This window comes from Theobroma cacao, chromosome 5 (assembly GCF_053813885.1).
Source record: "Theobroma cacao isolate CCN51 chromosome 5, ASM5381388v1, whole genome shotgun sequence".
Classification (NCBI taxonomy): Eukaryota; Viridiplantae; Streptophyta; class Magnoliopsida; order Malvales; family Malvaceae; genus Theobroma; species Theobroma cacao.
This window is the reverse complement of record NC_142643.1, coordinates 45,899,662-45,922,777: the sequence shown is the minus strand read 5'-3', so window position 1 is coordinate 45,922,777 and position 23,116 is coordinate 45,899,662. Positions and strand designations below refer to the sequence as shown.

At 34.4% G+C, this 23,116-nt stretch overlaps 2 protein-coding genes and 2 pseudogenes across 3 annotated transcripts; 2 read left to right on the top strand and 2 right to left on the bottom strand.

Annotated features, from left to right (window-relative positions):
• Nucleotides 1-1,733: 1,733 nt before the first annotated feature.
• Nucleotides 1,734-8,280, bottom strand: LOC18600319 (disease resistance protein At4g27190-like; annotated as a pseudogene). Its single transcript, XR_016026383.1, has 6 exons — nt 5,316-8,280; nt 4,238-4,624; nt 3,559-4,090; nt 3,257-3,382; nt 2,288-3,115; nt 1,734-2,213 (listed from the first exon to the last, which is right to left on the bottom strand). The product of XR_016026383.1 is annotated as a disease resistance protein At4g27190-like (transcript).
• Nucleotides 8,281-11,705: 3,425 nt separating this feature from the next.
• Nucleotides 11,706-14,689, top strand: LOC18600318 (stress regulated protein). The gene is made up of 7 exons (XM_018122309.2): nt 11,706-12,219; nt 12,522-12,740; nt 12,960-13,046; nt 13,215-13,361; nt 13,937-13,963; nt 14,076-14,171; nt 14,267-14,689. The coding sequence occupies exons 1-7, from the start codon at nt 11,998-12,000 to the stop codon at nt 14,465-14,467; spliced, it is 999 nt and encodes a 332-aa protein (XP_017977798.2). The 5' UTR covers nt 11,706-11,997; the 3' UTR covers nt 14,468-14,689.
• Nucleotides 14,690-15,550: 861 nt separating this feature from the next.
• LOC18600317 (DHHC-type zinc finger family protein) lies at nt 15,551-19,472 on the top strand. The gene is made up of 10 exons (XM_007030684.3): nt 15,551-15,913; nt 15,996-16,089; nt 16,890-16,984; nt 17,079-17,246; nt 17,327-17,399; nt 17,522-17,574; nt 18,061-18,152; nt 18,240-18,292; nt 18,613-18,738; nt 18,927-19,472. The coding sequence occupies exons 1-10, from the start codon at nt 15,765-15,767 to the stop codon at nt 19,203-19,205; spliced, it is 1,182 nt and encodes a 393-aa protein (XP_007030746.3). The 5' UTR covers nt 15,551-15,764; the 3' UTR covers nt 19,206-19,472.
• Nucleotides 19,473-20,512: 1,040 nt separating this feature from the next.
• On the bottom strand, nt 20,513-22,656 carry LOC148763009 (putative disease resistance protein At1g59780; annotated as a pseudogene).
• Nucleotides 22,657-23,116: the final 460 nt, after the last annotated feature.

Sequence of the window (23,116 nt, the reverse complement as noted above, 5' to 3'; positions counted from 1 at the left end):
ATTTTTTAATGGTCAATAAGTATCGGGTATTTCTTTCTCCTAGACAATTATTCAGCAATAACTAAGATCACTTTCGGTAGATATGAGATTTAGATATTTTTGAACATGCTCTAAATAAAACAATAAGTATTCATTATATCTTTCTTTTTTATTTTTTTTAATCTTGTTACTTGTAACTAGTTTTAAATAGGTTTAAATCTATGCACAGGACAAGCAAATCAATTATAATTTTGGTAACATAAAATATTATTTAAAAAGTCAGAATATTTATAATTTAGATAAAACCAAAATATAGAAAATAAAACTAGAATTTACGCAAAGCAATTATATATAATGGGTTATTTAATTTTTTACCAACATGTTTTCATTTAATTTGGAAAAGTCTACATTCACATTTTGAAAAGTTTTTATTGGGATTAAATTAGGCCTGCAAATTAATATGTTATATATTGTAGCTAATTAATAACTATATAGGAACAAGTAGCGAAAATATGTTTACAATTAATTAAGCTTTTATTTTGGATTTAAATTCTTAAAATTAAATGGTTTATATCTTTGTTAAGTTAATTATACGAATTATCTAATTAAAATTATACTATAAATTCTTTTCTTTCCTATATTATATTATATTTTTTCATATTATTTGTTCCATTCCTCTATTTTTTTTCCTTTCTTAATTTATCCAAAAAAAAAAAACCAACTTTAGAAAGACGTAAGAATTGTTTCTCCTCAATATTTTCCCTCACAATGAAAGAAAGAAAAAAATTTTGAAAAATAGTGTACCAAACCACTTTCTATGAACAATTTTCTGAATAAATAATTTTAATTTTTTTTCTGGTCAAACAGAACCAACTTTGGTCATTATTTATTACTATAATATTATGAGCAATTACAATTTAAAAAATTTACTTCCGAAAATTCTTAAACTCAAAATTTTCAAAATCTTAGTTTTTGAAATTTTAATTTCACAATATAAAAAAAGGGTTAAAGTTGGCATAAGTGTGAGCAAAAAAAAAAAAAAAAAAGCTAAGTGAGGGAGTAACAAAAGTTAGCACAAATTCAAGCTCATTCTGGAATTCAATACAGAAAATTCAAGTCATAAAAATAGCAAGAATTCAAAGACAACGTTGGCAGCAAGTGGAATTGGGCTAAAGCAGAGGAATGCTCCACATATACTGCAAGGCTAGGCCATTCATTTTGAAACAAAGAAGTGGCAGCACCAACTATAGTATTGTTACTTCGGTTTGTATTATCGTGTAGTCTTATGATTAGGTATCAAATTAACTACATTTATAATCATAAATTTAATTTCCAGAGAAAGGATATAGAGGTTAAGGTTTTAATTTCTGAACATGTAATGGAATCTTGTGTCTACTTCATCCTAGGTAGTTTGTTTTGCTGGATGAAATGCATTGATGCACGTTTGTTGGAAATTCTGCAACATTAGGTGTCAAATCCCCATTGAATTGATGAATTACTTCTGAGAAGGAATTAAAGTAATCGATATTTAGGTTATTAGCCTGTTAATACATACTTGAGCAAGCTATAGCAGTTACTCAGATCATGCTACATTCATAGTTTATTACTTAATTAAATCTTTTTAACAATTGACAGCTTCTTACAAGTTCTTTTCTATATGTATATAATATACATAATCATTGGTACTGAAATATTTATTGGAAAGTGATTAATAGAAAAATATAAAGAAAGAAAAAGCAACAAACATTTCAGGATTTTACACAGAGAAAATGACAGACATGTTTTTACATCTTTGTCTACGCCAAAAACTGATATGAACACAGATCATTCAACCCCAGTCAAATAATTCTAAAACCAATCTGACAATTGGGCAGAGTTAATAAAGTTTGCATTCAATTTCTCACAGTCGAGATGATGATTGTGGGGGTTGTTTAGCTCCTCTAAACTCAGTTGACAAACACAATATTTCGCTCTTGGCAACTAAAGGGTAAACTCAGTTGATTTAACGTGATGTTGGTCAACATACCATCTAGATTTCCTTCCCAACAACAGCCTCCTCTATTGTATTAATACATTGGCATTGATCTCCCACTGCCATGGACTGCACCAGTCTTGATCCAGTTTCATCGTGGCGGTCCAAGATTGAAACAGTATTCGGTGCATCCCATCTAACTTGATCATCTGCTTGACTTTCTGTGTAACCCAACCATCTAAGTACTTTATCCAGCTGCTTCCTTTAATGGGAAGTTTTAGCTGTTAGTAATCTGAAAATAACTCATGGCAACATCATTTGAGCAGTAGAATGTACCTTGTCAACATCAGCATGGGGTCCCTCTATATATGCATCCAAATTTGTAGATGCTCAGCTACTAGGCCTCCTAAGACCACGCATAAAAAGTTGTTTAGAGTCTGCAACGCATGGTATCAGGCAGAAATATATGTGAGTGATCTTCTTCATATGATTAATAAGACCATTTCATGCAGCATGCATGTGTGTCTCAAGTTTGTAGAATGCACTCTGTTTGACTGTACCTATGAGGCTTTGTCTTGGGAACAAAGCTTGAGTTCTAAGAAATGTCAAGGTTAGCATGCCTGTTATTCCTCTCTTGCCGCATTTCTTTTCTCATCTTCGGTGATCTTTTGGAAGTCAAAATACTGCAAATAAACCAAATTCCGTGCACTTTATACCATAAAGACTTGGAGACCATATCATTCTTTAATAATTTTTCTTTTCCTTAGCCATCACCTATGTATGATATTAAAAGAAAAAGCATTACAAAAGAACAGATGAACAGATTATTCCTGTTAGACTATCAAACTATAGTTGATAGTTTTTGTTAGTACCAGCTGAAGTTGCCCCATCTCTTGCTATCCTACCTGTCATATCTATTATCTGATTTCTATTGTGTTTTTTGGATGAGCTTTCAGTCAATTCTTCTGGTAGCCCTCAAACCAAGGAACTTAATAACGCTGATGCCGCATACATCTAGCCATCAAGACCAAAGGAGGGCTAGGCCTCAAACAATTACTGTGGCAGAACGCAGCAGTTGCAAAGTAGTGGGAGCTATGCAAAGCTTGTTAGGAACTGCAGGAAAAGAGAGTTTGTCACCCTGTTCGAAATGCTACGAACACTGGCCTGCGACATGCAGATATACGTAACTTATATAGGGTATAGAACTGACAATATATATAGGGCATCAAAGCTATTTCCTTTTCTCGATCTGCAAGGCAGTATAAACTAATGAAGCAAAGTAATGACAATAATATTCTTACTCACTTGAAGAGACTCGTCTACACTTCCAGCAGTAAATCTATCATCGTGTAACTCCTCTATTCTTGATGTTCTATAACATTTTGGAAGAACCCCCAGCAAATAACCAATTGGAGAATGACCAGCTTCATCCTACACAGTCATACATTTCAACTATGTATCAGGCATCAATATTTTCCCAATTACTAATTACAATTTCACATTTTGAATGTTACAAATTCTAGTAAATGCCCATTTTCTCAGTTCCATTCAGGGTTCTATCAAAGTTATTAATCTTTAAAAAAGAGGAAAAAATTGGATATGCTTACATGTAAACACAAAAGACGGTAATCTTCATAGAAATAGGAACAATCATTGCTTTCATTACTTAAATCTGCAAAAAAGAAAGAAACTTTAGTCAGTAACAATTGTTTTGTTAACTTTTACTTACTGCATGCATCTTTTAATTGAATCCGTAACCAAATCAACTGTTTGTTTAAAATAAGATAAATCGACACCGTTGATTACCAATTCGTCCAATGATGAAAGCTTGTTAGGTACTTAATCGAAAAAAAAAAGTATTAAAAGAAAGAAATGTTTGCAATTTTCCCAACAAATGATAAATTAATTTATTTATTCGACCTGTTTGGCGGTTCTGAAGGCGTGGAGGCCATTGGGTTGGCGTTGAAGGTGTTTGAGGATAGAGAGAGAGAGCAGTTCTGAAATTGCACTTCGAGAGCTCTCTATCAACCCTTTGTAGAGCTTCATGACGCTGTTTCGAGAGATCGGAATGGGGTGGAGGTCGGATTACGGCTACCGGAGAGTCGAAATGCACTCGATCTATGCAGTTCATTCTTTTGTCTGTCATCGGTGCATACGATTAATAGACAAATTCTTATCTTGCTTTTAATTGGCAATCCGAAAATCAAGAAAAAAAAAAGCAACTAGGCCACGGCGAAGGAAATAAAGAAGAAAAACGAAGACTATGGAAGTAGAAGATCAACTTACAATCTCACTTCAATCCAAGGAACATGTAGTGTCGCACAAGTACAAAAACAATATTTCCTTATTTCAATTTGAGCAGACTAAAGAATAAACTCAATCCATTGAATTCATTGCTGCTTCCTCTGCTTCTTCAGTTGTGATTATTTGCTCCATCGTAGGGCAATTTTTTACTTTTATCTCTTTCAATTGCAGAAGGTCCAAAGCCATAGAAACAGTGAATAAGTACTTCAAGTTGTTACAGTCATAAACTTCCAAATATTTAAGATTTACGAAAGCTTTTACAATCAGATTCTCATGATTGTGGAAAGATGTATTTGAAAGCTGAATATGCCATATCCTTTCAACATTAATTGAGGACAACAGCAAATTCTCCAAACATGGGAACAACATCTGCAGACATGCAATTAATCTACGTTAAAAATAACCAAAAAACAAGAAAAAAAGACAACGGAAGAAAGACTACCTCTTTTAGCGTAATCCAATAAAATTCTATGATTAAAAAGGAAGTCATGCGTTTGCCAATGCCATGGCAATTCAGTTCAGGAGAAATACTTATTTCCATTTTAAAGAAAAGTGATATCTAGTGTATTAAACAATCACTAAATTGTAAAATTTTAGTAGTACGTGGCACATTCCCTGGCATTTAGCTAGAGAAGATCAAAATTCTAAAACAAAAATGAATATAGAGTAGTTTATGCCTAATTTTAGAATATAGATGTTGAAATTTATTTATTTAAATGAACAAAATCTCGAACCTATGATCTCTAACTAAACCCTCTTATCTCCTACAATTATGCTAGGCTCTCATAAATAAGTTAAACAAAGGATAAGTATAGCATTACATAATTTTTATAAATGGATTATAGAGTGCCAAATTTATAAAAGATATTCAATCTATGTGTTTACTCAAATTAGATATTCAGTGGCACTTAGCTAAAAAGGGAGGGAGGGAGATTCTAAAATAATACAAATTTAACATTTGAGAACATTGGTTGATCATAAAGAAGAAAATTTTAAGGAAATTGGAAATGAGATAAAAATATGACTTAGAATGAGAAAAAGATGGAAATTAATAAAATACCTTTTCACTGAAAAGAGGTAACTCATGTTGAGTCCCGGAGGCTGAGCCACTTTTGTCTTCAGAGCAAAAGCTAATGAGCTGTGGTAGATTTGAAGTGTCAAAGATCGTAATTGAAAAAATTCATTTTTATTAACTGCACCATTATCATTAATGATATATTTCATCCCTAAACTATTTTGGATATGGAGATTCTTCAAATGCAGTAGGCTTTCTTCATCTTTGAACTCTTGCATTGCAATCTTGACACCTTTAAGTTCATCTAAATATAGAGCTTCAGTTTTCCTCAACAACAACTTAAGTCCATGATCCAAATGATCAATGCTTGTACTTAACTTGAGTTTCAAAGTCCTTGAATATTCATACTTACCCAACCATCCCCATTCCTTTCCAATGAAAATCTTGTATCTTCCCAATTTCTGCAAATCTTTAAAGAGTAAGCCCCCTAATATTGCCTCTGCATCAGGAATATGGACTTCTAAAGTGGTCAAACAAGACAAAGTCTTCAACTCAGCAAGACTAGCATTGCTTCGTTGGTTGGCATGTCCCCCTACTTGCCATTGAATAAAAGTGCCACCCATATATAATTCTTCTAATTTGGACAAATTTGATAGGACACTTGGTGGAATTATTTTGAGTTTAGTACAATGACTTAAATCTAATAACTTCAACTTAACTAGTAGTCCAATTTCCTTGGGCAGAATTCTGATATCAGATTTCAAAAGACTGAGAATTTCTAAATTCTTGAGCTTTCCAATAATGGCTATATCTCTCAATTCACATTGATCTAGGCACAATGTATGAAGACTTGTTAGGAGACGAATTGATGAAGGTAAAGAAGAAAAATGCATGTTAGTGAAATCTAAGACTTTAAGATCTGTTGTTTTCCTAAAGAAGTTAGGTGGTATTTTTAGGGAAGTATCCTTGTTAAACATAAGGAAAAGAACAAGTTGTGGACAATTTAACTCGTCAGGAAGTTCTCCAATACTAGGATATTGCAAACGAATCATGTTGAACTTTTTCATTGTCTCTGCAACAAGCCAATCTTTCAAAACATCCTCCTCATTTAATGTAAAGACGTGATTGTCTTTAAAAGCGATTGACATGGCGACATCACAAACAAGATCATGCATATCAAAGTACTGGTCATTGGTGTTACTATCAAGTAACAAACAAGAAGCTTTGAGGTCACTCATCATTGTTAACAACCTATTTCGTGCTTCCTCCACACTGTTGACACCATTAATTAAGCCCAAACCAATGGCATATTTCAACAAGTCATCAATTCTTGTATCACGGCGTAGTAGACTGCAAAGCAAGAAAGCCTGTTTAAGTTCTTCACTTTCTACATGATTGTAACTCAACTCTATAGCTGAATATATGTCAGCGGATATCCCATTGAAGTTTTTGGAGGAAGGCCTCTGTAGTTGTCGTAATGCATCCTTCCAAGCAAATAAACTTTTATTTCTCAATGCCCTTGCAACTGTTGCGATGGCCAGCGGCAATCTTGCACATCTGTTGGCTACTTCAATTGCTGTAGATCGCAACTCAACACTTTCAACACTGTCCCCAGCCATTTTCCTAAACCAGTCCCAAGCTTCTCCATCGTCTAAATCACCAATTAAAAAGGTGTTCTCAGCATCCATCCCACTGGAGAGAACATTTTGATCTCTTGACGTCGACAATATCTTGCATCCCTTGTGTTGGTTTCCAAATGGAATTCCGACTTCATCGAGATCCAATCTCTTCCAAATATCATCTAAAACAACAAGAATCTTCTTCTCTTTCTTCAACCTTTCGCACAATCTACGTGCTCTTCCTACCGTACTCTAATCTTCTAGTCTTAGACTTAATAAGTCTGCAATTTGATCTTGAATTTTCTGAATGTCAGGAGTCTGAGTCACAATTGCCATAACCACGCAATCAAATAACTTAAGCTCTAGGACTTGTTTGGCAACTTCATTGACTAGTGATGTTTTTCCCATACCAGCCAACCCGTACACCCCTATAATGCTGATAGTAGCATCTTTCACTGCCCCCATGATATCGTTGAAAACCTTTTCTCTTAATTTAAAAGTCTCAAAGTCTTTAGGTGATACATCCAATATAGCTTCTGGAACATCACGGTATCCCACTCCATTAAATTGACACTGTTGGATAAGGTCGTCAACAGCCGCAACACCTTCTTCTGCTTTCCTGCTAAGCTGGTAGCGAGACTTAATATTGGGACACAAGCCAACGAAGCACTTGTTCTTTGCTTTGTCTTGAAGATCCTTGACCTTCTTCTCCTCTTCATTGATTACCTTGTCCACTCTCTTGCTCCAATGTTGGATGTCCGCCTTTATCTTCTCCCCGTTCCTGTCAGCAGCGTCAACCTCTTGCTGCACACTTGTTCTTTTTGCTATCAACATCTGAAGTTTCTCCTCGAACTTGTCGACATTTTTCTTGTATATGAATACATTTTTGATATGACGTTTAATTTCTTGGAAGATGCCTTTCGCAGCTTCCGACGAAACGTTGGCACTAGCACCAATAGCGGCAGCTTCCATTTCTTTATTCAACAGACAAGCAAGCAAATGACAGAAGAACAGAGAACAAGTAGCAGACACAAAAATGAAAACAGCAAGAAGAATATACCAACAAACGATGTGACCAAGCCAAGTAATCAGAATGGAGAGAAATTGGAAACGGTGGCTTTCTACATTAGCTACATAGCTATGAACAAAAAGGCAACCAAGAATCAAAGTGAAAGGTTATTGGTTTTTTGATGGAAAGTAGAGGAAGGTGATCAGAAGCCCAAACTTTCGGGTGGAGGAAAAGAGATGAGAAAGAAACAAAGGAGCAAGCCAAAAACAAAGGAAAAAAAGATAATCGAAGATCAAAGCAACAAAGTAAAAGGGTTTTGAGAATCAAAGAGCGAAGGACGTTTAAGTAAGATAATAGGGACGAGTTGAACAGAAACGTTGTGTCTTCTCATGGCCATTGAATGGCCATGAAGTACAACGAAAGACTCACCTTAAGTCTTTATTGTATCTTTATTTTTTTAGAATAATTATATATAAATATAATTATAAGCACAGGCAAAAAGGAAAGATTCAAGCCTTTGACCAAAGACTAACATAATAAAATTTGGTGCAAACTGCCATTAGGAGTAGACTCTAAAATATTTTTTATAAAAGACTCTAAAATACTTGTGTGAATTGACATATTCAAGTAAATAAATTTACAACTGTAATTAAATTATCCAAGTCAATTAAAGAGAAAAACGTAATTGACAATGGTTTTTTTTTTTTTGTATATTCTCCTATATAATTAATCAAGGATTGATATGTTATTATTTCCTGAGATCAGACTCAGTACTCCATCCATAAAAGTCAAACAATCAAATAATTCTCCAGTCTCAATTAAAACCCAACCTGAGAAAAAAAGACTTAGAACAATTAAAATTCCAAGAAATCTGTTACCAATTGAAAACTCTTTGGCATTGGAACAAAAGGAGTCTTGCTTACAATTTCTCAAGAGAACGAAGACTTGGTGATGTCTATGGCAGCCCAAACTTTAGGTAAGGCCTGACAGATATTTGCTAAATTTAATTGGAGCTTTATCATTATAATTTTTATGATTATTAATTCATTTATTATTTTTGGACCAGATTAATTTATTAATTAGGCATCGACTATTCCAACATTAGCAATTAAACAAAATTACTTAGTGAAAGGTTTGCCAGAAAACTACTATTATTATATATAAACTAATAAGAAATATCATTCTATCAGGTTTCTATTATTTATGTTTTTTTAGCCGCCATAACAGTTACACAAATGATTAATTAATACTAGATCGAAGAAAGAAAAGAATTGATTAGGTTGGAATCCAACCTTAGTTAATTGATTAGGTTTTGCAAATTATTATTGTTTATTTTAAGCATTATCATGCCAACACCAACAAGAGTTGAACTCTTGTACAAGTTGAACTTATTAATAGATAATGAAATTGTGGTGAAACCCTGTGGCTTTGATTGGCCATTCAAATCCAACCAATCCTTGCTTTTTGCAGCCATAGGTGAAACAAATTTCTTAAGACCTTTTCTTTGGACCTGTGAACTCTGCTTGTTCAATTATAAAGAAAGACTTAACAAAAGTCTTCATTTCTAAGCACATAATTTCCCATGTGATGTAATGCAAGTACTCTTTAACGATTAAATCTTCATTACTCATACGCGTCAAATCAAAAACAAAGATTTTGATAGTTTTATTTCAGCCATTGATAAGAAAAAAAATTATAACTTCTTAACTTAAGCAATTGGTTTAGTTAAAACACAAAAAAAAAATAAAAATCAAATTCCTAGATTATTTAAGAAAATTTAAATAAAGTTTTATTTTCTATTACCTTCAATCAAATCTTTATATTTTTATTTTGTACGGAATAAATTCTTATTACTAATTATTATAAGTCAAAATGTCACTTGTTATTTTTATGTCACGTGATGTTGATGTGGCATTGATGTGAAAGAATGAAAAATATCATGTGACTATATCATCAAGTCAAACCAGTATACCAAATCATTATCTATTACGATATGTTATGTCAACACCATTTGATATAAAATAATAAGTGTATACACTTTAATAAAAGTTTTTTATTTTTAATTATTTCCTTCAGTTATTTTTTGTTTCTAATTAATTCATTAAGTTATTTTCATTCATTATCAAGATGAACAAATTAGAAGCTACAAGCAATTATAAAGAAACTATACCCATAAGTTGGTCATTTACTTTTAAGTCATGACAACTAATACCCAAAAAAAAATAATAAAGAAAACTAGAATAAGAGAAAAGAATCGAAGAAAGGCAAGAATGTGTTAGTTGAGGGATACGATTAGAAGTCAAATTGAAAAAATATTATTCGAATTAATGGAGCATTGGAATATAAAATTACTACTATCGCAATGCTTAGATGAAGTTCTAATTAAATTCTTCATCTAAAAAAGTCAGACTCCAAAATGTGACTACTCACATTCCAAGTTTCATCATCAAATTAATTCAAAATAATACATTTTTTATTTAATTTTTAATTATTATATATATTAATATTTTAAAATAATTATTTAAATTAATAAAATATTAAAATGTAAAATTAAGACTGTCGTAATGATATGATGAAATCTTAATTAAACTCCTCACTTAAAAAAATCAACTCGAAAATGTGACTCTCCACATTCCAAGTGATGTTCCATCATTAAATTAATTCAGATTAAGCCTATTTAATTCATTAATTTTCATACAAAATTTACCAATAAAAACATGACAAAATATAATGGACTTAAAATAAATATAAGATGGGGTCCAAGAACCTTCAATGGGCTTTCTATGCTCTGTTCCTTTTTCTTTGGGCTTCTCCACTTGGGCCGTCCACCACTTCTTTTCTTTTTGGGCTTTTTTTTTTCTCTTTTCTTCTCCTTCTCTTCCTCCTCCTCCTCCTGTTTCCTTCTTTGCCTTCCTTCTCCTTCGTGTTTCTCTCTCTTGTCTTCCTTCTTCTTCTTCTTCTTCTCCCACTTTCTTTCTCTTTATTCTTCTATCTCCCTCTTTTCCTTTCCTTCTTCCTTCCTCTTCTCCCTTCTTTTCCTGCTTCCTTCTTCTTCCCTTTTTCCTCTCCTTGACGTGACCCCCCAACAAAACCAAACTACCCCCCCTTCTTCCAACAAAAACCAACGACCCCCTTTTCAAGACTGGCTTTTTCTTTTTCTTTTTTTTTTTTTGTGATTTTGGTTTCTTTTTTGCTGTTTTCCTTTTTTGTGGTTTCAAAGATGCCTGCTATCATGACACATACATTTTCAATGAACTTCTTCCAAAGAAGAGAGCAAAGAGTAGAAAAAAAAATATGTTGTTACAATATTTTTACAAGCAATGTAACGAAGGGCACGTTATAATGTTAATTATGATGGTAAATATAGAGATTTAATTTATACTGTAAATTTACTTAAATGATAATATAATAATTTGTCTTTTATATTAGTAACCGTTTACTTTGAATTTCTTTTCTTTGGAAATTTATTGTTTTCATATATAAAAAATGTCTGAATGATAATATTAGATAAAAAAATTTTACGAATTAATTAAGTTATTGATTAAATTTAAGCCTTGTAGGTTGTTCTTACTGCCATTGTTGAGGTTCATTAAGAAAGAAAGAAATATTATTTTTAGTGAAGTTAGTAAACCCGATAATGATGTGGCCTTCTATAATTGGTGGGTTGTAGGTCATGAATAAATATATATATATATGTTGGCTTTTAATAGTATTAACTTCATATATGATAAATAAAATGATTCAATTTCTCACATTTTTTATATTTTTTTAAAATTATTTTGTGTTTCAATTACATGTTTTGAGCTTTTTAAGAAATTATTTTACTTTATTAATTTTTTTAAAAAAATTTAACCAAAAATAAAGGCTTTGTTTTTTCCTTGCAATAACAAGTGAATTTTTTAATAAAATTATGTTTTTTTCCTTTGATTTCTTTAGAGTTTTTCTCTTCATATGTCGTAAAATCTTTATATATTAGTTGTGCTAGACTTATCATAATTCTGTGGCTGAGAAAATGTGCAATTTGAATGGAAAGAGACATGGTGTGTTATGTTAGAAAAGCATTGTATTTGGGATGAAATTCCTTTTCTTTTAAACAGTTATGGGCATGTTGGCTTATTACTGTAACTTAAGTTCATGCCCAAGTCTGAGATTATCGACTTTTAGGATTGTGGGTTCATCAGAAATTGGGGTGTCCAGAAGACAAGTATTGGAACAAGTGGATAAGGAGCTGAACAAAGGGGATGAGAGGGCTGCACTCACTCTTGTCAGGGACTTGCAAGGAAAGCCTGGTGGGCTTCGATGTTTTGGTGCTGCCCGGCAGGTTTGCAGACTTATAAATGGTTTTTGAATTGATAGAATTTGTGTTCACTTTTAGCTTTGGCTGGGAAATTTAGTTGAATATATGTCTCTGCTTCCTGATCAGTTGAGTTGGAAAAATTGTTACCTTAATAATTTGTATGCTGCAATTTCTTGCTTTGAATCATCTAAGCTGTTGCATTGCAGCAAATATAGGATCTCTCGTTCTCTAGAATTTGTTCACCATTGTTTTGGAATAGATGTGATGGTTTTCATTGTCTAAGGTGTGCGGTTTGGTTTCATTTGAAGAGTGATTTCGCTGAGCAGGTTCCCCAAAGACTGTACACCTTGGATGAATTGAGACTGAATGGAATAGAAACTACATCTCTTCTATCACCAGTGGATGCAACTCTGGGTTCAATAGAAAGAAACCTGCAGCTTGCTGCTATCTTTGGAGGGGTTGCAGCATGGAATGCCTTTGGGTTTAGCCCGCAGCAAATCCTGTTTATTTCTTTGGGCTTCTTGTTTCTGTGGACACTGGACTCGGTAATTACCTCATGCTGATCTAACTCATTTCGTTCAGGAACTGTCCCCTTCTTTGATATCTGACTTTACAAGTTTATTCTTATGTATGTGTTTCATTGGCTGACAAGAGATTTCTAGTTCAGAATTCATTGCTTTAAACATGGATGAATTGTTTGACGAACAAATAGTAATGGGGCAAAAGCCACACTGTGTTCTACAACATGCTAGTGTTTTGTATAGGTTTCATTCAATGGAGGAGTTGGTAGCTTGGTCCTTGACACAATTGGTCACGCTTTCAGTCAGAAGTATCACAACAGGGTTATTCAAGTAAGGCCTCTTTCTTTCATTTTCTATTTTCATTTAAATCACTTCATATATAATGTGTTAATGCTGCTCTCTCTGTCTTCACCACCTATCAGCTGGTTAGTCATTTCATATTGCGGAAAGAAACTGATTTACATCGAAACCAACTACTTATATAAGATTTCTGTGCAGCATGAAGCTGGTCATTTCTTGATTGCTTACCTGGTGGGTATACTTCCAAGAGGATTCACATTAACTAGTTTGGAAGCTTTAAAGAAAGAAGGATCACTCAATATTCAAGCAGGGACAGCTTTTGTTGATTTTGAGTTTCTTGAAGAAGTAAGTTGATTTCTTCAAATTGTTGTTCATTTATGTAGCTTTCTCTCTGCTATATTCCATTCAGCTGCTGCTGCCTCCCCATCCTGTCTTCAGTTTGGGTCCTAAAACAGAACCCGTAATCCTGCATTGAAGAATTTGGAATGATATTCCAGAAGAGCGGAAGCCTCTGCCATACTTCAGTTAATTGTTCCATGGCCATAACCAACTCAGAGATCTACAACTGACCACTTTGTTTGATAGATTTCATGTCTGGTTGGTTTTGCATATACTAGCAAGAAGAAGGGTAAATATCATAGATGACTATGAGCATGTAAGGCAATCTTGAGGTAGCTAATTGCATCATCTACAATTCTCCAAGGCATAACACTTGCTTGAGACTTCAGACTTGGTAAAGCTAGGTAAAGGCTTTAACTTAACCATGGAAGCAACAAGGGAAAGGCAGATGATGAAAGAACTTACAACAAGCTAGCCATTGATTGATTTCTGTGTTAATCTGTTTAGTTTTATGAATAATGTAGTTCTTTTATAATCCCTAACTGCTATCACTTTCTTTTCCAACTTTTCATTTCATGCAGGCTAATGCAGGGAAAGTATCAGCGACAGTATGTAGTCTACTTCTCACATTTTCATTTTCCTGCTCTTAAGCATATTAGATTTCAGACATCCTCATTCAAAGTGGCAATCGTTCTTATGGTGAGAATGTTTCTGAACCAGACGCTGAACAGGTTCTCATGCATAGCACTAGCAGGTGTGGCAACTGAATATCTGTTATACGGATATGCTGAGGGAGGCCTTGCTGATATAAACAAGGTACACAATCCCTTCTGCTCAACTTCTATCATACACTGAAAATCAAAGCTGCAAGAGTTTCACCTCTGATTGAACTTTCTGGTTACATGGAGCAGTTGGATGCATTGCTCAAAGGCTTGGGATTCACACAAAAGAAAGCAGATTCCCAAGTCAGATGGTCTGTGCTGAACACCATCCTACTGCTGCGTCGCCACGAGGCAGCCCGAGGTCAACTTGCAGAGGCAATGTCCCTGGGAAAATCTGTAGGATCCTGCATTGACATTATAGAGGATAACATCAATGATGATGACATCTAGTTGCAACTGGCTTTACTGGCTAACTCCCTTTGTCATTTTTTCTCGACTTATGAGTTAGATGAGATTGGACTTCATACACAAAGAAGATTTCTGTCAATATGGGGTATCTGCATCTGCTTTCAAATGAAAATATTTGTAATGTAGCTGACAGGAAGTAAATTCAGTTGTGCAATTTTTCCATGGAATTAAGCTTTGCCATAATGTGATTGATTATTTGTATTAGTAATACCCTTATTGTGATAAAATAAGAGGATATATAGATCATATACTGAATTTCTCTAAGATGCAAATAAACCATAAGTCTATTACATTGTTGAAACTTCAAAGTTCAAATGCTTCCTCCTTTCTTATTCGGACCCAACCGGATAATGGTCTGTTTTAGGCTTTGGGTCTTGGGCTAATTGTTCAATTGCAGCGTCGGGTCAATGTTGGGTCCGTAAAAAATTATAAAATTAATTTTTTAATGAAAATAATGAAAAAATCAATAATTAATATACAAGAATTAAGTTTACATTCCTTTAAAATTATTTAAAAAAACTCATATTTAATTTATTTGTGTTAATATAAAATTGGGTTCACATTTTTTTTTCATAAACTTAATCGGCTAATGTGATTTCTTTTAAATAAATTACACATACAATATAATTAAAGAATCAACTCAAATTAAAGAATCAATTCAAATCAAGATCAAAATTAATTTAAATTTGGATTTGATAATTATGTAAAAAGAGTTAGGGGCTAGCAAATTGGTGTCAAACATTGAGGATAAAAATATAGATAAAAAAATCATGAACAATAATTAAATTTAATATTGAATTTGATTCTTCAAAATTAAATGATTCTATTAGAATTAAAAGAAAAATCATGTCCATAAATAAGTGTAGTTTTAAATTTTAATTTTTTATAAATTATTAAAATAAAATTTTTTATTGTAATTTACAATCTATAAAACAAAAAAATGGAATCTTATCAGAAAACATACCAAAGTCTCAGAATCTCAAATGATCAAATGAATATTCACAGAGGAAAAAGTGAAAAAAAAAAAAAAAAACAAAACACCCGAGTTCAGTTTGTGTACTTATATACAGTTATACCACGAAAGTCAGAACCACGTCTGAGAAACCAAAGCCCCGGACTAAAACCTGTCACAACGACAAAACCAATCAACAGAACACACCCAAAAGTCCAACCAAGCCAGCCTTTGAAAATCTAACAAAGATTTCCAAATTGTCTCTCCCCAAATCCCCTGTTTTTACCCTCTCTCGAAGTCCCAGAAAAAGATTTTTTTTTAACAAAGATGGCTGTACATTGGGCACTGGTATGCCATGGCCTGCTGACCCTTACAGTTGTTGTTGCTTTTCTTTGTGGGCAGTGGCCTATCTTCCAAGGAACACCCATCAGCTCCATCCACCGTTTCATCACTTTTGGAGCCTACCAATACTTCCTGTATTTCTCTTTTTGCGGTTTTCTTTGATGGGTTCTTTTTGTTTTGGGTGACTGATTTTTGGTTGTTTTGATTTGTTTTCAGGAAGTTTATGGGGGCTGTGTTTGGAGATAAGGGAACGAATTTGATCCTTTCTGTCGAGTATTATTGTTGTGATAGGCCTAATCCTATTTTGCAGGTAACCACTTGAAATTATTGGATTGAAGCCTCTGGAAAATGAAGTTGATTTCCCTTTCTAAATGAGTCTGTTTTCTTGTTTCATAGCATGTTAATGAATGAATCTGTATGAATTTTGGCTGTGCAGTGTGGTGTGTTTGGAATTTAATGTTAGAATTAGAATTGCAGTACACGAATGTTATGTTCTTTGGAAACAATAGAAAGCAAATATACTCTAAGTAATGATATTTAGTTTAGTTTCACTTAATTTGATGCTAAAACATTGAATTATAAGATTCTTTTGGTACATACGAGGAAGTTCTAGGGGGAAGGGAGAATTCGAAACTTGGACCTTAACCGTCGTAAGGGGGAGTGACAACTGCTACATCAAGCTTGGGTTGTTACATTGAATTATAAGATGATTGGCAGAGTTCTGTTTTCTCTTTGATATATTTGATTCATGGATTCAGTTGACTGGAAACAATGTGCATTAAATTTGATGAATGAGGATAAACTGAGATAAAGGTTCTGTTCTGTTAAAGCCCTAATGAACTCCATTTAAATGGCGAAACTCTACCCTAACACATGTACATCAAAAATAAGAAAAACCTTCGCAATATTATAGAAACAAATGGTTTTGATGTCCTAATATTCTACCTTATTAAACTATACTACATTTCTTTCACATATCCACTGTTGAGAAAGAATTTCTTACCATTAAGAAAGGAAAGAGGACTGGGGAGGGGGGGGGGGGGGGGTCTGCGCGGGGGTTTTCTCCGTTCAGAGGGGTCAACCTTTACTCTGGTTTTCTCTTTGTTACAGATTATATACTTGGCAATAATTGGAGCAACTTATTACATTATAGCAAAGACGTCCTTTAGCTATATCCCTGGCTATTATCTTAGTGGAGTTCATAGGTATGTTCTAAGAAGTGAATTTTCTACCGTAACCGGATTCCTTCAAAATGATTGTCTTCTTTTTTTTTTTCTCATATTTTATATGTTTTTGCAGGTATACAAGCTTGTTGGCAGTTGGTATCGGCATTCTGCTCTTTCTATTGACTAGCTTTTCTGATCCAGGAACTGTTAAGGCAGAGAATGTCTCACAATATCTATCAGCTTATCCTTATGACAATATCATATATACAGAGAAAGAATGCTCGACTTGTAAACTTCCAAAGTAGGTCTATCTCTTTGGTGTAATAGTTATCGGTGGCTTTTTAATTCTGGTAGATGTGATGGGATTATTCTATTGATCAGACCTGCTAGATCCAAGCACTGTAGCATATGCAATCGATGTGTTGCTCGCTTTGATCATCATTGTGGATGGATGGTTTGCACATCTTGAACTATTCTTTCTTCTTTATTTTACTTTGTGTAGCCAGTTGTTCTATATACAGCATGTTCAAAATATCCGAATCTCATACCTACTGAAGGTGGTGTTACTTATTGCAGAATAATTGTATAGGGGAGAGAAATACCCGATACTTCTTGGCTTTTCTTTTATGGTAAGTTCTGCACATTTATTGGCAGCTATATTTGATTTAGTTTACTTAATTGGCTTCTATGTTTTTCTTCAACCTTTCTGCTGGAAAATATTGAGGGTGGTAAATTGGTAATGTCCTCTTGGAAACATGATCAGCCTCTAATTACTAGGCGGAAACCACCTCATCACTACAGCTTTTTCTGTCAATTATTTGGGTCATAAATCATAATCAAGGTTTTTTCATTAAATATGAATAGAGCTTCTGACCATCCAACTTCCATTAATATAAGATAGTTATCAATATCAAGGTTGCATTAATTTTTTCGGAGTGATGATCTAAATCTAGTAATTGAGCAGTGTCTGCAATTTTGTCCTTTTGTTACCTTCTTGTCCATGCACAACTTTTCCTGGTGTATGAGTTTTAGCAGTAAGCTGCTTTTCCATTTTAATTTTCAAAATTCATGTTAATTTTCAAAATTCATGTTAATTCATATTCAGTGTTCTGCAGGCATTTCCTTCTTTGCATGTACGGGACAATTGCTATTGGATTGGTTCTTGCTGGACGGTTGAAAGAATTGAGAGTTGTATATATTTTGACAGGTAAAAAATCGATTTTGGACTAAGGTTTTCTAGTTTCTTCATGATTTATAGACTAAATGTTCCATGTCATTTTCTTTGTTGTTGCAGTTTATTATGGTGTAGATAATTCTTTTGGCAGTTTAGCTCCTCATATTGTGCAGGTGAGTGTAATACATATTCTTTTATCAAACTATTGCTAAGGGTTGTTGCTTGATGTGTGGCTACATTTTTGTTCCAAAACAAACTGAAGGAAGATTAACTTCCTATGGTGTCTGCATTATTTTGAGATGTTTTATGCTTCAGATTTTGGGTCCTACCATAGAACTTAAATTTTACTAAAGATTTGGTTTCTAGAAAATATCACTGTAATCCTGATTTTCACTGAGTTTCTCCATGTTTGTTTAAGCATGTAGTTACAGTTACTTACATGTCTATTTGAAAGCTAGTGGCATTATATAAATTGTCTTTTGCTTTGTGGCAGTGGCTGTTGGGCTCATATAACAGCCAAATACTTCTTATGGTGTTTATGGCCATAGTTTCTCTCTTATTGGCGGGTTTCTTTGCATATCATGCTAATCTTTGTCTCACAAACACCACAACAAATGAGGTGAGATCTGCTTAAACCTTGTTCAATAGTTTGTTACCTTAATTTGACTTTGTGATTGACCATTATTACCTGACTTGTCAACCCTGCATGGACTGGATATAAACCTGGAAATAATTGGCTATGATGATTAAGTTGTTAATAGAACCAAGAAACTAGAATCAAATGTTGTCATGTGTCTGAAATTACAGACATTCAAGTGGCAAGACTACATAAGCTGGCAGAAGAAACTGAGCGAAGCAAGAGCAAGTACTGCAGCATTGAAAGCAAGCATCACTGGAATGAATAGCGAAGGAAAGCCTCCAGAGAGCAAATGTAAATCCTTCTTCAGAAGGTCCCCCCTAGAGGATACTGAAGCTGTTGTAAGGAATAATGTGTATGATAAAGGATTCTTTCACAATATCTATGAGGTAATTTTTCCAGTTTCGACAAGAGCATCACTTTTGTGGACCAAATCAAAATCTGGCTAAGGTTGTCAACTGTTAATACATATTCATTCACTCGGCTTTCACCGTGATCTGTGCTTCTTGATGGCTGTATTACTTTCCAGGAAAAGGGAAACCCATACGGCTTATAATTTGTAAGAACAGCATTGTAGACTGTAGAAATTGGATGGAGTAGCCTTTCTTACATCTCTGGTTTTTGTACTTGAGAACGCTGCTGAAACTCAAGCTAATATTGATTTGGATCATGGAATTAAAATGGTTTGGAGGAGAATAAATTCAGATTTATATCTAGATCAATTGAAAGGTTTTCCGCCCTTGAAAAAGCTTCTGTTGAAACTATCCGGACGTCGAATATGTCATTATTGACAATGAAGTAGCTGATAAGATCGAGTTGTTCTCAGTTACGATCTTAACACCCTCCAGGATCTGCCAAAACTCGTTGGCTTTTGCTTTGAAGGGGAGGGGATTCTTTTTATCTCGACAGGGTCAAGTAGACACAACGTTCTAATGTAGAATAAAATTACACACAGGTTTGCATTTCCTAGAACTTAATGGCGGGATGACTCAATCACACATGGGAAATTGTTAAGTTTTGGCATTTGAATTAAATTAGAAGAACAGAAAGAATGAATGCAGCAGAGAGGGGAAAACAGAAAACCATAAACTTAACTGAACTTCATCAAAGAAGAAGAAACCTAACACAAATGCATTACAACTCTTTTAAAATACAACATAAACTAAAGCTTAAATCTGCAGAAACATTACTCAAACTCTGCCTTGCTCACTATCTGCACGCAGAGAGCAGAAATTAAGTCTTTCCATGCATTGGTTGCATGCTCTGACACTGTCAACACAACTTGCACATTGATAAAACAGTACAAAACACAAAATGACAGGAGACTGTTGATGAAGTCATTGTCTCCACGGCTTGTCTCGGCATCAACAGAAATATGTGAGAGATGTATTTATTTGGATAAATGATATTATGTGTTCAAAGCAAAGCGGGAGGAAGGAAAACATATGTAGGTACGTGGTCTAAAGGATTGAAAAAATCCATTAAACCGATTATAAAGGGAAACCACCTATTATCCAGGATTCACCACTTGTAATAAGTGTGGATTCCGTACCATATTTTGCATCAGATTCAGCTTTCGGCTCTTGCTTGAGTGTCTTGAAATTACACGAAAGAAAACCATTAAACTGGCAGGCACCTTTAATCTTGCACCTTAAGGTTGAAACGTTCACCAAAAGAAAAAAATATTGAAAGGGAATCACATTGTTCCTGAACAAAACTCATACAAAAAGGAAAATAAAAATAAATCAAATGAAGATTAAGATAACACTTTATAGCAGGTAGACAAGCGAGAAGAACTCACCCATGGGGGAGGAAATTTCCAATCTTTTGCTATGATATCTACTTTGTCGCCTACTTTTTCTCGAGCATATTCTATAAAAGATGGTTTCATATTCCTTAACGTCAATTCCTTTAACGAGGTTAAGTTCTCCAAACCATCAACCTTCTCAAGGTTTTTGCAGCATCTAATCTCTATTTCTTTTAAAATCGGCATGGCTTTGTTCTCCACAGTCCAGCTCTGCAACTCCTCGAGCATCCACAATCTCAATACCTGGAGCTGAGGAAATTTATCGCTATGACAGGTCATATTTTGCCCCTTAAAGGAATGAGCATAAAGCTTCAAGACCGTAAGCTTTTCCAGCTCCCCAAGTGCTTCCATTGGATCTTCCGATAGATGTGAAACTGACAAAGTGAGGACTTCAAGATTTTCAGGAAGATCACTGACCTTGAATGTGTTTGGAAGCTCTCCCAGCAAATACAATCGTGATAGGTTCGTCAGGTTCCTCATCGCCTTTATTGCAAGTCGTGCAGGCTCATTTGAGTCACTTATAGACCTTAACTTCAAGGACTGAAGATTGGACAATTTAGTAAGCCAGTCAGCTTATATGCTCCATCGATGCTTCAAGGCATGTTAATTTCAATTTCCTAAGACCAGTCTAATTGACCAACCAATCCGTCTCACGAAGCTGTCTTCTGATTATCAAACCCCACAAAGTCTGAAGACTTTTTAACGATCCACGAGTAGATTTCTTAACATCAAAATAAATCTCACTCATATGTAGATGTCGAAGCTTCTTTGCCTCCCAGATGGTACTCGGCAAAGTGACTACATATGTCTGCTTTATGTCCAAGGTCTGTAGGTGAGGGAGACCACCAACCGATTCTGGAACTGAATCCAAAAGAGTCCTTAAGCCTAAGTATTTCAGCTGACGTAAATTGCCTACCATTTCAGAAAGCACCGGTTTATATACACCTTCCAGATCAAGCACTACAAGCGACTCAAAGCCCCCCTTAACAATTTTTTTAAGGAGTTCACTTACTCCAGATGTCGGTGCATCTCCTTTTTTCTTGTAGAATGAAATTTAAGAACGCAGATGCTTAATGCTGATTTCTGAAGATTTGGTGTGGATGTACATATCCAAGTGTTCTGCAAGCCTTCGGATATTACATTTTAGTGATTGGGATGTACCTGAACTGCGGTGGATGTGAAAAAACCCAACTTTCTCTGCATTTAGAAGCAGAGTATCATCTAATGTATTTGTCACGCGACATCTTTTAGGGCTTCCATCTAACCTCACTTCTGATATCTCAATCATGTTTGTCCTTAATAGCTCTTCAAAGCAATCCTTCGCCACTCCTCAAGAGGTTTTGGAGGTTTCGTTTCACCCGTTGGCTGTGTCACCAGTCCCTCAGCAATCCATAGCTGAAGTAACCTCCGTATAGGGATCTCATATAATCTAGGAAATAGACCCAAATAAAGAAGACAACACTTTGACGGGTACGACAAGTGCTTGTAGGTCACAGCCAGGGTATTAGAAAAAGAGATTTCATCTGGAGAAGTCAATTCATCAGAGGAAGTTGATTGATCTTCACTCGAAGTTGCATTATCGGTCACCACTTTGCTCTGTTCTTTCTGCTCGGTGGGTAACAAAGCCGACTGATTTTGAGAGGTTAGTTGATCTTCCATGTTGGTGGTATACTCTGTCAATTTTTTCTTGTCATCTGAAGGAGCCTCTTGAACCAAATAACTTGGTTGATCTTCAATAGAATTCTCCTTGCCAGTTGAAGAACCCAGCTGATTTACCATTATCACTTCATTCTTTTCATGCATAGTATCTAATAAGGAAGGCATTCGGTCCACATCTTTACCAGTCACCCCTTTTTTCTTTCCTCCTCTTTTGCTGGTTTGATTGATCACATTGAACCATTCAGTATAGTTTTGCCCGTTGATTTTGGAAGACAACAAACCTCCAAGCACAACTATTGTGAGAGGTATGCCACGACATCTTTGTAAGATTTTTTCCTTCAAATCATCCGGTATGTTGCTGAGAAAAAGAGAAATATCTCGTATACCCTTTAAATCAACCTGTATATATTCGTTGAATTTCCCACAGTAGACATCTTAAGGTTCGTAATCTTCGACTCTCTATGTATACAAGTAAACGCAGAATTGGTAATAGTAACATAATAACCACATATTGTACAATATTAGGTCACTTGCAAACAGTATGAGAGGTGTTAGGATAGTCTTGAATTATAGTATGATTAAGATTTTTTAATTCTAATTAAATTAATATACTTTATTAAAATAATTTTTAAATCTAATTAGACTAGTATAACAATTTTTAATTATATTAGGATAAGATTATTGTATTTGGCACTATAAAAGGACCTTACAAGATTAAAGAATAGTCATCACCTATATTAGAGAGAGTGGTTTGGGTGTACGTGGGATAAGAGTTGTGAGTTTGAGATTGTTCTTGTAATCTCCTGATTTTTTCTCTTAGTGAATCTTTCTCTGTTGCTGTGCCCATGGATGTAAGTCATCAAAAGACCGAACCACGTAAATTCTTGTATTCTT